We start from the raw sequence: 15072 nt of genomic DNA on the forward strand, positions 1-15072 counted from the left end.
TTTATTTATAGCAGCAAAAATAGCTAATTATAAGGAAATCTCCAGGGAATACCAGGGCCGTAAGCTAGATTCTAAAGTTGAAAAAATATCTCAGAAAATGACAATGGCAAACTACTTCTGTCAAAAATGTATGTGCTTATGTCCATGAAATCACTGGAGTTTACCTCGAATGGATAAGCCTTTACATTTTTCTACTAATGTAAATATTTTCTAATGGGCATACCATTTGCAAGTTAAAGAGGGAAGGTTTTATCCTCAAAAGCTACTTTAAAAATGAATTTAAAAATTTAAAAATGTCTGAATTGCAATATTAATATGAAACTGAGTATGAAAAATCATTAGAATAGTTAAGTCTTGTTAATTAACAATAGAATAGAATAGAATAGAATAGAATAGAATAGAATAGAATAGAATAGAATAGAATAGAATAGAATAGAATAGAATAGAATAGAATAGAATAGAACAGTTTATTGGCCAACTGTGATCGGACACACAAGGAATTTATCTCCAGTGCATACATTCACATTGTACATATAAACAAGTAATAGGTCATAGGTAATAAATTATAGTTATAATTAATCATAAGTTATAAGCAACAATCGATAACTCATAAGAAACCAATAGTAGAAGATAGTAGGAAAGATGAAAAGATGAGAAATTTCTATGGCAAGTTATATGGCATTTCTGTAGTATTTCTGCTTAATAATTTCATTATTAAAAGTATTTTTTTAAAAAATGTTCCTGTGATAATCTCTAGTTAGGGAGAGAAAGCCCTATGTCTATGCAGTAAGAGAAGCAGAATAATACATTAACCCTTTCCTGACTGTGGTAAATTATAAATATTTAGTGCTGCTGAGGCATTTTTCCCCTCTGGAAGCATAATTAAATATATGGGGGATTCCATATAGCATCTAGGGTAGACCTATATTAATTGTTAATGCCTTTTCTTATGTTACATTTACTCATATGTAACTTGTATAAAATGCCTGACAACTTCAATCTGAGGACCCAGATTGTTGGGGGCAATGAAGCTGACTTTGTAATAATGCCGCTTGGGGTGTGTGTGTGAAAGCCCTAATAAGCAGGCATATACATAGAATGAAGGCTACTGCTAAGCTTGTAAGCCGCCCTGAGTCTTCGGAGAAGGGCGGGATATAAATGGAATTTAAAAAAAAATACATGTTCATTGCTTTCATCTTCATCTGTTTTTATTGCTTCCTGAAAATCCCAATTTGAAGATTAATGGGTAATTTCTTGAACTTGAACAGTCTTTCTGTAAAATTATCCTGTATTGGTTTCTTTTCACTTGTGTATGCCCATATGGCAAGAACACAGCTGCACACTGCATCAGATTCCAAGAGTATATGAGGACAGTTAGAGAGCAGTTGTCTGAATTTTTTTTTAAAAGCAGCATGTCTTTTCCTGCCAGCAATCCCCTCTGCAGCTGCCACGCAATTACAGGAAAATGTTCATTGATATTTGGCTCAGGGAATTGCTACATATACCCTCCCATATGCTCCAAAGGATGACTTTGATATCTGCACAGTCCTAGCATGGAAGACTTTTCATTCTAAACTTTGCCATGTTACTTGTTGTTCGGTTAAAAAATGTAAAGGAAGAAATGTTAGTAAGTGTTCACCACAATATATGAGGAAAATAAGACAAAATGGACCAAGTCACAAGCAACAGTACTATTTAGCTTAGAGAAAAAAATGTAGGATTGCAGAAAATAGTTGTCAGTAATTTAGAAATTATGTCACATGGATATCTCACAAGGACTAACAAATCCAGAAATAAGGGATGTGGGAAAGGCTCTTATTTCCCACATCTATACACTGCTACAACTGTTGTGTCTCTTTGTTTGTAACCTTCAGTTAGCCCAAATGGTGCATGAAAGCACAAACATTTTTGAATCCAGGTACCTCAAATCTGCTAACTTAAAGAATGCTCACAAAATCCAGGATCCATGCAACTGAAATTTCTAGCATCTTTATACCAGTTATATATTCTGGGTGCTGCCATGTTGCCACAGTTAGCCACAGTCACATGACTGTGATTTCTGACACTCCCTGCCAGCTTCCCACAAGCAAAGTAAATGGGAAAGCCAACAAAAAGTTGGAATTTGTTCCTGCTCCCAAATGCTTTTTTGCCCACCAGTGGTCATTCTGTTTCTCCATTTAGGTAATGAAATATCTCTGAAATGACTGTTGGGTCAAAATAAGTATTGTTGTTCTATTTTCACAAAATAGCATAAGGCCTACTGTCTGAAATTAGAGTGAAATTGTGCACAAGAAACATACACAGTACAATATATAAATAAAAATAAATAGGATAAATAAATATAATAATAAAATAAAAAGACCCTATATTAGACCTTAAAATGCTATTATCTCCTAATTCCCAGAAAATATAAGGGCTGGCTATAATTACGTGAGGAAGAATGTAATACATACTCAAATATGTTCTCCCTCATATACTCCACTGCTGAATCCTGATCAAAATAAGCTCTTAGACCGTAATATAGTAAGCACATTCCCCCTTTTGAGTTTTGGAGAACACCACATGATGAGAGCAATGCACTACAAACATACAAGGGCCACTGTCACTCACTTGATAAGATAGACGTCATACTTCCCCGCCGAGCGTCCCGATTTTCTCTGCTTGAGTTTGCGAGTCCAGCCCTCAGGCAAAGTGGGATCATCATACATAGGACCACGATCTCGGATGACAGAGCGGCGCTGTTTTGGAGATGCAGAGGCCTCAGGTACAGCTGGAGCAGTTCCAGCTCCTTCTGACATTTCTGCCTTGCCTGCTTCAGCTGGCTCCACAGAGGGCTGGGCATGCTCATGTTGCTTTTCTTCTTTCCGCTCTTTCTTGACTTTTTTACATTTGGAGGATTTGTCCTTTAGACCCTGTAAATCTTGGTCCTCAGATTTTTCTTCCCTGCAAAATAGAGAAAAGAAAGGTCTTGAGTGCTTAGCATATCATACAACAATATATTATCAGGGCTGATAGGTGGCATAAGAACTCACCTACAGCCAAAGTCACATTCATAAATACTCTTTAACATATTTATTTTGGGAGGATTTAATAGGAAGAAGGAAAAGCAAGGTGTAACTTTTGAAATTCTTTCCAACCTCTTAAATGATAGCTGTTTTTGAGTCATCTGACAGGAAGATGGAAGGGGTTTGCAACAGTTGCCTATCTCTCTTTGACACAAGGATACAATGGGAGAACTTTTCCTGGATTATCTTGTCTACAGTCTCTGGCCTCAGGTGGTCCATTTTCAAACTTGAAATATTTGTATTTTATTTTGTATACTTCTCCCCTCATATAAAATGGGTCCCATTCCATTAAGTTTCTGAGGATCTATCCATAAGTAATACGTTTTTTTCCAATACTTCATCGGGCTGGGCAGAATTAAAAAAAAACAAAGTGTGTTGTATACTTTTGGCAACAGCAGAAGAATACATTTGATTCAGTGGTGCCATAGGTATATTTCTGTAGGACTACAACAATGATCGGCTGTGCTCTTTTTGTTAGTTAAACAACTCTCAGAGGTCACATACTAACAAAACTGTATCTTTCTATGTCCGTATTCCAGAAATATCTTCCCTGAAGAGCTGCAACTTACAGACAGGTTTATAATTCTACAGCTGGCTTAATTAAACAGAGGAAGCCAGACGTTACTATTTTTGTCTGGTATGAAGCAGGAGTTCCTGCTAATTTCATATGCAGCAATATCAAAGCACATAACTCAGTTGTTAGATTCTATTATGTAAAAAGACCCTTTTTTCACTTCCACTCAATTATGTCTGATACTCAGAGACTGCCTGGACAAGTCCATGCAGTTTTCTTGGCAAGATTTTTTTAGAAGTGATTTGTCCCTGCCTCCTTCCTAGGGCTGGGTGTAGACTAGCCCAAGGTCACTTGGTGGAGCAGTGGGCTAATGCCTCCTTAAGTAACACCAGCTGCCTGCAATTAGTGCAGGTTTGAGTCCCACCAGGCTCAAGGTTGACTCATCCTTCCAAGGTAGGTAAAATGAGGACCCAGATTGTTGGGGGCAATTAAGCTGACTTTGTAATAATGCCGCTTGGGGTGTGTGTGAAAGCCCTAATAAGCAGGCATCTACATAGAATGAAGGCTACTGCTAAGCTTGTAAGCCGCCCTGAGTCTTCGGAGAAGGGCGGGATATAAATGGAATTAAAATAAAAAAATAAAAATAAATAAATACTTAGCTAGCTTTATGCCTAGAGTGGGATAAGAACACACAGCCTCCTGGTTTCTAATTGGATGCCTTAAACCAGGGGTCTTCAAACGTGGCCCTTTTATGACTTGTGGACTTCAACTCCCAGAATTCCTCAGCCAGCACTGCTGGGAGTTGAAGTCCACAAGTCATAAAAGGGCGACCTTTGAAGACCCCTGCCTTAACCACTACACCAAACTGGCTCTCAAAGCACACATTACTCAGTTTTTCATTGAGTATAGATTTGTGATACCTCTCAACATTCTGTCGCCATTACAGTTTGTAATGAAAAACAAAATAACACATTATGTTGGCTTTGTGTAATTGTAAGCCGCCCAGATTCATTGACTGAGATGGGCAGCTATAGAGATTGAATAAACAAACAGACAAACTGCAATTCAGCCATGTGACTAAGAGAAGATGCAAACATTGCTAGTTTAATAAAACCTATAGGAAATTATTTACTAATTTATATTGAAGTAGAAAGCGTAAAAAATAATGAAAGTAACTTTATATATTAATTCAGCAGTTTTAATTCCAGTATACAGTATACTAATAAATTTGATAAACAATAATAATAAATATTATTGCTGTTCATTAGTGAGTGATTCAAAAGCTTTTCTGACTAGCTTTTTCAAGCAGTTTTTCTTGGAGCAACATTTGAAATATAAGTAGCTGAATTTATTACCAATTTCCAAAAAATAATTTATTTTTTGAATAACAAAAACTGTTTAAAAACTAAAAAGATATATATACAACAAAGAAAAAAATGATGATAAATGATTTTAACAGTAAACAGTTACAATTCAAGCTATATTTATCTAATATGAATATTATTCAAATATATATGTTAAACAATACACTGTACTGGCCCTCTAATATTCTTAGTGGTAGATAAGTTTTTCTTAATTATCCATTACAAATTTTGTACACTATACAGTATAGTATTTTATCAATCATTCCAATATACATACACATGCCATGTTTGCTTGATGACTCCCTCTTTATCTCTTTACATGATGAGATGACTGATCAAGCTACACCTAGAAGGTAACCTCTCACCTTGGGATAGTTAAGTTGAATAAAGCACAGACTGAGGTATAAAAACCTTAATTTTGTCTTAAACAAACTTTAAGTACAGCTGAAAGGAAAGGATTTCAGCTGGGGGGGGAAAAATGGAGAACTCACCTAAACTGTTATATGGCCCAATATTACAAATCAAAATCAGTTTATTACAGCTCTTAGACCAAATACAGAAAAATAAGCTAAGAGTAGAACTGTTACATACCCATACAAAATAGAAAATCATACGTATAATAGGATCTCAAATGGATTAAGAAGAGATATAATAAAATAAAACAGAATGAAAATATTAGTATAAGAGATTCCAAACTTAATTAATGGTGCAGAACATTGTACAGATGGTAGCACAAAACAGGGATACTAGGAAAAATAATTTTGAGTTCTTGTCTGAAAGAAGTAAACATTCTTCATCAGATAAATGAAATTCTGTCTAGAGTTCTTAAATAAGGAACAGCACAGTAGCATGTGGGTTAGTTCTGTGGTGGCGAACCTACTGCACGCATGCCACAGGTGGCACACACAGTCTTTTCTGTGGGCACGCGCACCGTCACCCCAGTCCTAGGCCTTTTCGCTTTAGGCCTCCGCTGCCGTGTGCAAGAAAAAAAAAGGTTCAATCAATTTCAACTTCTCAGGGGAAAACAAAACTTGCAAAGTTGGAATTTTAGTCCCACTCAGTCTGCTGTTACCATCGCAGCCACGCCCACCCAATGGGCCACGCCCACCCAATGGGCCACGCCCACCCAGCACCCGAAGATACATAAGTGGGTTTTGGGTTGCAGTTTGGGCACTCGGTCTCTAAAAGGTTCGCCATCACTGGTTGTTTCTATTGAGCCATCGCAACAGGGAAATAGCCAAAGATACATAGGAGTACCCTTAAAATATCCAAACACCCTGGTGAATTGAAACCTTACGATATTTCAGAATTGTAATTGATGACAAATAGGAGGCTGGAGCAAATCCCTTTGGAAAAATATGACAAATATTGGGGGTGCAATGTCTTTCTTATATTTGGTTGGAATGAATATATAATAATATATTAATAATAATATAATATAATAATATAATATAATAATAATATGTATATGTACGGGGTGTGTGTGTGTGTGTGTGTGTATGAAGGGACGCGGTGGTTCAGTGGGTTAGGACGCTGAGCTTGTCGATCAGAAGGTCGGCAGTTTGGCGGGTCGAATCCCGAGTGCCATGTAACAGAGTGAGTGCCTGTTACTCATCCCAGCTTCTGCCAACCTAGCAGTTCGAAAGCACGTAAAAATGCAAATATAAAAATAGGGACCACTACGGTGGGAAGGTAACAGCGTTCCGCGCGTCTTTGACGTCTAGTCATGCCGGCCACATGACCACGGAGACGTCCTCGGACAAGCGCTGGCTCTTCGGCTTTGAAACGGAGATGAGCACCGGCCCCTAGAGTCGGAAACGAATAGCACGCATGTGCGGGGGAACCTTTACCTTTACATACACACACACACACACACACACACAAATGTGTTGTTTGAGGGCAGTTTTAACATTATCAGAACCCATCTTACGATAACTGTAAAAATATGTTGTGTGACAACTGTCCAGTAAATAAATAACAAATATAAATAAATACCAATGTATTAACATTCCAGGACAGAGAAACAAGGAACCACACTCCAAGATATCTCCAGGTGTGCCTCTGTTCAATCTGAATCCCATTCATTTGCCATTTGTGAACTTGATGATAATATTGGGCAAATACTAAAAGTTTGATTTTCTGATATTTATTGATAGTTTTTGTAAAGAATAAAACTATTGCCCTAAGACAGAGGTCCCCAAACATTTAGGCAACAGGGACTGGTTCCATGGAGAGGTTTTTCCACAAACTGGAGGGTGTGTGGTTTTGTGTGCTGCCTGCATCTCGCAGATGGGGCTTTGCTTGTTTGTGCGGACCGGTTGCTGGCATACCGTGGCCCAGTACTGGTCCACGGACCGGGGGTTGGGGACCCTTGCCCTAAGAGCTTTTTTCATTCCCAACTGTGAAGTAGATATAAGTACATCACTGGCCTATAATCTAGAATTGCAGTCAGCTAAAATAGGTGGGCAATGGGCTGAAAGAACAAGTGCTTGGATTACTGGATTTAAATACAGATTACAAAGTAATGGAGCTAATATCTAACCTTTTCTTATACCTCTATAAATTGGGACTGCTTTAGATAAATGTCCTCAATTCTCAGTAAGGTATTTGAGTAAACAGAAGCAGCCTAAAGCACACACCCCGCTATATACATATTCATACATACATACATACACACATACATACGTACATGTGTGTGTGTGTGTGTGTATGAATGTGTATAGATATCTATATATATATGTATATGTATATATATGCTTTCATTCATGAGTTCACTTAGTGAGCTTGCCTTTGGTCATGTGATCAAAATTCAGACACTTGACAACTGACTCATATTTATGACAGCTGCAGTGTCCTCGGGTCATATGATCGCCTTTTTGTGTCCTTCTGAAAAGGAAAGTCAATAGGAAAGCCAGGTTCATTTAACAACTGTGTTATTAACTTAATAACTGCAGTGATTCACTTAACAACTGTGGCAGGACAGGTTGTAAAATGGGAGAACATTCATTTATCCAATTAACCACTTAGCAACAGAAATTTTGGGCTTAATTGTGGTCATAAATTGAGGACTACCTGTACAGTAAATAAACATGGAACAATCTTGCTAGTGAATCGGAAGAATCTTACTCTAGAAATGATATCCTTTTTTCTCTACATACCTGCACTTCACATTTTATACCACAAGATGGTACTGAAGTCATAAAGAAACAATTCTATGTCTTTCTTAGGCAACATTATAGTATTCATTCAGGCCCAAAGTAAAATGACAAGGGTGTGTGTGTGTGTGTGTGTGTATCTTCTCCCATTCATTTTTAAGTGAATTAGCAGCTCCATACGAAAACTATAAAAGGTAGAACACATTCTATTATGATAAAAAAAGAAAAGAGGGAGGGAGGGAGGGAGGGAGGGAGGGAGGGAGGAAGGAAGGAAGGAAGGAAGGAAGGAAGGAAGGAAGGAAGGAAGGAAGGAAGGAAAGATCTGAGACTTATAAAATATGGGAACTGAGTTAAATTAGAGGAAGACATTCTTCCCAATTATACAGATTAAAAAGCCAGAAAAACAGGACCTAATTTACACATTATCTTTCAAAAATGTGAATACATATGGGGGAGGGGGGCTGTTTTATGTTTTCATTGAAAAAAATGTTCAAATAAGGAAAACTGCCAGCAAAGCTGTGACTCTTACAATATAGTTCAAAGTCACTACAGGTGAAACTCGAAAAATTAGAATATCGTGCAAAAGTTCATTTATTTCAGTAATGCAACTTAAAAGGGGAAACTAATATATGATAGACTCATTACATGCAAAGCAAAATAGTTCAAGCCGTGATTTGTCATAATTGTGATGATTACGGCTTACAGCTCATGAAAACCCCAAATCTACAATCTCAGAAAATTAGAATATTGTGAAAAGGTGCAATATTCTAGGCTCAAAGTGTCCCACTCTAATCAGCTAATTAAGCCATAACACCTGCAAAGGATTCCTGAGCCTTTAAATGGTCTCTCAGTCTGGTTCAGTAGGAATCACAATCATGGGGAAGACTGCTGACCTGACAGTTGTGCAGAAAAGCATCACTGACACCCTCCGTAAGGAGGGAAAGCCTCAAAAGGTAATTGCAAAAGAAGTTGGATGTTCCCAAGGTGCTGTATCAAAGCACATTAATAGAAAGCTATGTGGAAGGGAAAAGTGTGGAAGAAAAAGGTGCACAAGCAGCAGGGATGACCGCAACCTGGAGAGGATTGTCAGGAAAAGGCCATTCAAAAGTGTTGGGGACTTTCACAAGGAGTGGATTGAGGCTGGAGTCAGTCCATCAAGAGCCACCACACACAGACGGATCCTGGACATGGGCTTCAAATGTCGTATTCCTTGTCAAGCCGCTCCTGAACAACAAACAACATCAGAAGCGTCTTACCTGGGCTAAAGAAAAACAGACCTGGTCTGTTGCTCAGTGGTCCAAAGTCCTCTTTTCTGATGAGAGCAACTTTTGCCTCTCATTTGGAAACCAAGGACCCAGAGTCTGGAGGAAGAATGGAGAGGCACACACTGCAAGATGCTTGAAGTCCAGTGTGACGTTTCCACAGTCTGTGTTGATTTGGGGAGCCAAGTCATCTGCTGGTGTTGGTCCACTGTGCTTCATTAAGTCCAGGGTCAACGCATCTGTCTACCAGGAGATTTTGGAGCACTTCATGTTTCCTTCTGCAGACGAGCTTTATGGGGATGCTGACTTCATTTTCCAGCAGGACTTGGCACCTGCCCGCACTGCCAAAAGCACCAAAACCTGGTCCAATGACCTTGGGATTACAGTGCTTGATTGGCCAGCAAACTCGCCTGACCTGAACCCCATAGAGAATCTATGGGACATTGCCAAGAGAAAGATGAGACATGAGATCAAACAATGCAGAAGAGCTGAAGGCCGCTATTGTAGCATCCTGGTCTTCCATAATACCTCAGCAGTGCCACAGGCTGATAGCTTCCATGCCACGCTGCATTGAGGCAGTAATTGCTGCAAAAGGGGCCCAAAGCAAGTACTGAGTACATATGCATGCTTATACTTTTCAGAGGTCCGATATTGTTCTATGTACACTCCTTGTTTTATTGATTGCATGTAATATTCTAATTTTCTGAGATTGTGGATTTGGGGTTTTCATGAGCTGTACGCCATAATCATCACAATTATGACAAATCACGGCTTGAACTATCTTGCTTTGCATGTAATGAGTCTATCTCATATATTAGTTTCCCCTTTTAAGCTGCATTACTGAAATAAATGAACTTTTGCACGATATTCTAATTTTTCGAGTTTCACCTGTAAGTATCCATATTATAAATGACTTCTGGTCTCATTCTGAGCTTCAAAAGATATACCTCAGTCATCTCGTCTTCAATGCCCGTTTTTCAAAGCTGGCCTGCTTCCGAAGACTTATCCATCTCCATTTCATCACCTATTTCTGAGATTAATTTATCTCTCCTCAAAAACTCCTTGGCTTTATCTGTGGAGTTCAGTCAAAAACTTTGTTCACGATATGCAAGTGTCACTCCCTCAAGCTTCTCCCAATGAAAGGGAATTTTTCTCATCTTCAGAATATCTGTAAGGAATGAATAGGCTTTCCTTTTTCGTAAAATTCTTATGGGGATTTCCTTCAAAATAATTATATCTACATTTTTCCATTCGTAGTTTTGCTTTGAGATGACTTGTGACCATTCTTAACAGTTGCAACTGCTACAGCACCTCCATGGTCATGAGATAAAAATTTGGAGGTTTGGCACTTGGCATGTGTTTATGTGGCTTGCAATGTCCTGGGGTCATGTTATCACCTTTTGCAACTTTCCGACAGATTCACTTAGCATCCGTGTTATTAACTGAACAACTGCAGTGATCCGCTTAACAACTTTGGCAAGTAAGGTCATAAAATGGGGCAAAATTCACTTACCAAGTGTCTTGCTTAGCAACAGAAATTTTGGCCTCAATTGGGGTCATAAATCAAGGACTACCTGTAAAGCAGGGGTGTCAAACTCAATTTCATTGAGGGCCGCATCAGCATTGCGGTTGCCCTCAGGGGGCCGGGTGGGTGTGGCCTGGGTGGGCGTGGCCTACTGGGGGCATGGCTAAAGTGCATATGGCCTACTGGGTGGGCATGTCCAACTCTACATCGTTGGCATCAAGGCTGCCTATGGGGGCCTGGGCAGGAGTGGGACAGATCTGAGGGTCTCTGGCAGAAGGAGGGTCTCTGGGCCAGGGCCAAGGCAGTGGGGGCCGTTCCCTCACTGTTTCCAGGATGGCTTCACGGGCCACATGAAACTACTTCATGGGCCGGATCTGGCCCCCGGGCCTTGTGTTTGACATGTCTGCTGTAAAGTATTGTTCAATATTACAAGAACAAGCCCTAGCAGCCCCATGCCCGTATGTTCCCATTTCTTCCTGGCAGTACCACTGAAAAGAAGAATCTTTGGGAAGAATCGGCTCTTCCCAAAGGTGTTTTCAAAAGGCAACTGGACTTGTGTTTTTCCTTGAAGAAGCTTTTTGGATGAGAAACGTCTTCAAGGAAAAACAAAATGCAGTTGCCTTTTGAAAAAGCACCTTTGGGACAACCGTGACCTGGATGACTGAGAATCTCCACAGACATTTCTAGGGCTCATGCTGCTGTATGAATCTTACTAAAAGTGGTTTATCTTTCCAAACATTAGCTAAATCAGAATTTACACATCAGAGTTCAATTTGCGACAGTGGATTTATTATATAAAACTGTAAATGCAGTTTATTTATTACCTCACAACTATGCCTTAATGGCTGGAATAGATTTAGCCACAGGGAGATTATGGAGTAACCAGGATTTAGTTGTAGCTCTGTGTGTGATATGCAATATATTAATTTCCCATTTGTTAATAATTGCATCGTAATATTGACTTTTCCACCAAACTTCTGCGGATAAGGAAAAAAGCTTAGGATAAGAAGACTTTTGTATGAAAGGCTTGTAAGCTGGGTCCTACCACTGTAAAGAAATTCCTAGCCTAATTCACAGACACTCTGCCCCTTTTATTAATATGCCTTTTGCATCTTCTTCTAGTTTGTCAATCTTAGGGTACTAGTTCCTAAAAAAAAATGCCTTTTTCCGTGGCCTTCACTAAGATTGTTAATGTTCCTCATCCATACTTGCTACCAAAGGGGGGGAAATGGTTAGCATTCAGGTTGGAGACCCCTGCACTAGTGAGAAGTAATCTCAAAGTTTGATAAAGGGGAAATTAGAAACTAATTTGTTTCTACGTTTCCACAATGTTTTAGTGTTTTTCTCCCCTTTTTGTATTTAAAACAAGTAGTAGAGATTTTGGCACTAAGCTCAGAGATTTAAATTCTTATTTGCATTGTTAAAACAATATAATATACTTAAATACACCTTAATGTTTTCTATGATTATTCTGTAATCAAATATACAGTGAGGATTAACTGTACAATCTTGGTAATTTTTTCTCCACTTGTAGATATATTTTTGTACCATTAGGCTTTCTTTTTCCCTTAAAATTATTAATATGGGTAATTCTTGCTTACTGGCTAAAATTGGGACTGCAACTCCATCACTAAATGAAATGATCATTAAATGAAACATGTGACCACAAAGGACTTCCGCTACAGTCATTAAGTGAATCAGCCACAGTTGTTAAGTGAAATATCATATAACCATGACTTTATTGCCAATTTCTCCATTGACACTATTTTTCTGAAGCAGCTGAGAAGTATACAAATGGCGATCACATCTATGGGACAGTGCAATGGCTGTAAATGCCTGTTGGCTGCAAAGTGCCTGAATGCCGATCCCATGACCACAAGAACACTGCAACAAGCTATATGTGTGAGGACCAGTTGTAACTTTTTCAGTGCTATCATAACTTTGAGCAGTTACTAAACAGGGTTTGCCTATAAAATAATTATTTTACAAAACAAAGACAAGATCAGCCTGGGTCTATCTATTGAGTATCTGCTAACTTCAGCAGTTAAGCACGTAAATCTCTCAAACATTTGAATTAATATTTGGCTCTATTTCGGTCTTTTTTTAATTAGCTGCAACTTTTCTGCACCTCCAAATCCCCACGGTTATTTATTCTTCAAAATCAGATTCCTAAATACCAGGATCCTAAAACTGTATTTGAATTTATCCAGCTTCTCTTTCTTTTTCAATTTCACTATATATATCTTCCCCAAATATTTGGTAATCATCTAGCTTTGCAACTATTTTCCATTTAAATTTGCTACTGAAATGGGAGACAAGGGTATGCCTAGTTTCTCCCACCTGTTTTTCTAAACAGAGATTCTATTGTTCTCCACCTGTCCGCAACACACCTGGAATCCTTACAATAAGCAAGGAAGGAAGACACAGAAATGGTTTAAATGTCAGTGGAGAATACTTGAAAGATTCAGTTAGCCAACGTTTAGATAAATATGGACTCTCCATCTTTCACTCTATCCATATCAAGCCATAACATCTCTCCCCACTTAATAACTTACCTGTAACTATAATTACAAAACAGCTACAATCTAAGCTTCTTGTAAAAATATTTAAACTATTAATGTTTTATTTTTAGTAATTGGTTAAAGCTAAATTGGAAGCTAAAAGAGTCAGCACTGTAATGGAATCAACATTTGAAATTTTTCTCGTTGCTTTAAACATTTGGTCAGAAGGCGCATCCTTGTACTCTGATCAGAAAAAGTATTCAAAATTGCTTAAAATCAATTTTTCATGATTTTCACAATTTTTTTTTTTTTGGAAATTTACTATTTCTATCCAACTTAAATATGAGCAATTCCAACAAATTCCAAGCAAAGTCTTTGGTTCCTTTGCTTGCCAAAAGGTTTTTGCCCACCAATGAGTTCCATGGCCCAATCTATTCTGACCATTAATTTTGACTGTTGGACGTTTTCTTCCCCACACAATGGCTGAGAGTTAGGGGTATGGCTATTGAATAATGGTTGACAATTACTTCTGCAAATTTATGTACCTACACCATAACAAGGATATTGCACCAACTGATTACATTTGTGTCAGGCGCAGAAGACTAAGATCACACGTGAAGTTGTAATCAAACTGATATATTATTACGCTGAGCTTGTCGATCAGAAGGTCGGCAGTTTGGCGGGTCGAATCCCGAGTGCCGCGTAGCAGAGTGAGCGCCTGTTACTCGTCCCAGCTTCTGCCAACCTAGCAGTTCGAAAGCATGTAAAAATGCAAGTAGAAAAATAGGGACCACTCCGGTGGGAAGGTAACAGCGCTCTGTGCGCCTTTGGCGTCTAGTCATGCCAGCCACATGACCACGGAGACGTCCTCAGACAAGCGCTCGCTCTTCGGCTTTGAAACGGAGATGAGCACCGGCCCCTAGAGTCGGAAACGACTAGCACGCATGTGCGGGGGAACCTTTACCTTTACCTTTATGCACAAAAATCTACTTAGCTATCTTGGCATTAGATAAGGGTCAATAGGATTCAAGAGGGGTTGGACTTACTCCACTTGTGGCTATGTAAAGACTTTAGGCTGATTCTTCTTTTGACTCTGCCCCCAGGTTCTGCCATTGCTTCTCCTACAATGGCTTTAAATTGGCTTCCTTGGTGAAGGTTAAATTGTATACAGGTAGTCCTCACGACCACAACTAAGCCCCAAATTTATGTTACTAACTTGCTAAGTTGAGTTTTGCCCCATTTTATGACCATTCTTGCCACAGTTGTTAAATGAATCACTGCAGTTGTTAAGTTAGTAACACAGTTAAGTGAATCTGGCTTCACCAATGAATTTGAACCTGACAATGGGGATGACGTAATGGTCATAATTGTAAAAAATGGTCATAAATCACTTTTTTCAATGCCATTTTTCAATGGTCACTAAATAAATGGTTGTAAGTCAAGGACTACCTGTATGATATTTTTTCTTAGAAGCTTTTAATATTTTTTCTTGACTAGAGATTGAAATATGAAATTTTAAAGATTTGTTTATGGATAAAATATGGGAAGAGTAGAGGTTTTGTTGCACTTTTAAAGAAAGTGATATGCTGTGGTATTAAAATTGAGAGGAGATAAAAGAAAAGATGGTAAGAAATTAATTTCTGTGATCTGATTTGAAGGAATTAAAGATTAAAATTGTCAATAAAT

At 38.5% G+C, this 15072-nt stretch overlaps 1 protein-coding gene across 10 annotated transcripts in view; it reads right to left on the reverse strand.

Annotated features, from left to right (window-relative positions):
* Positions 1–15072, reverse strand: part of MECP2 (methyl-CpG binding protein 2) — a 78260-nt gene that overhangs the window by 10763 nt on the left and 52425 nt on the right. For all 10 annotated transcript variants that reach the window (XR_014491631.1, XM_083355794.1, XM_083355793.1 and 7 more), the window contains one exon: positions 2611–2943. Coding sequence is in view for 9 of the 10 variants with exons in the window: in XM_083355794.1 (XP_083211920.1) it covers positions 2611–2943 (333 nt within the window). In the remaining variant the exon portion in view is untranslated. The remainder of the gene's footprint in view (positions 1–2610; positions 2944–15072) is intronic.

This window comes from Vipera ursinii, assembly GCF_947247035.1.
Source record: "Vipera ursinii genome assembly, chromosome: 2".
Taxonomy (NCBI): Eukaryota; Metazoa; Chordata; class Lepidosauria; order Squamata; family Viperidae; genus Vipera; species Vipera ursinii.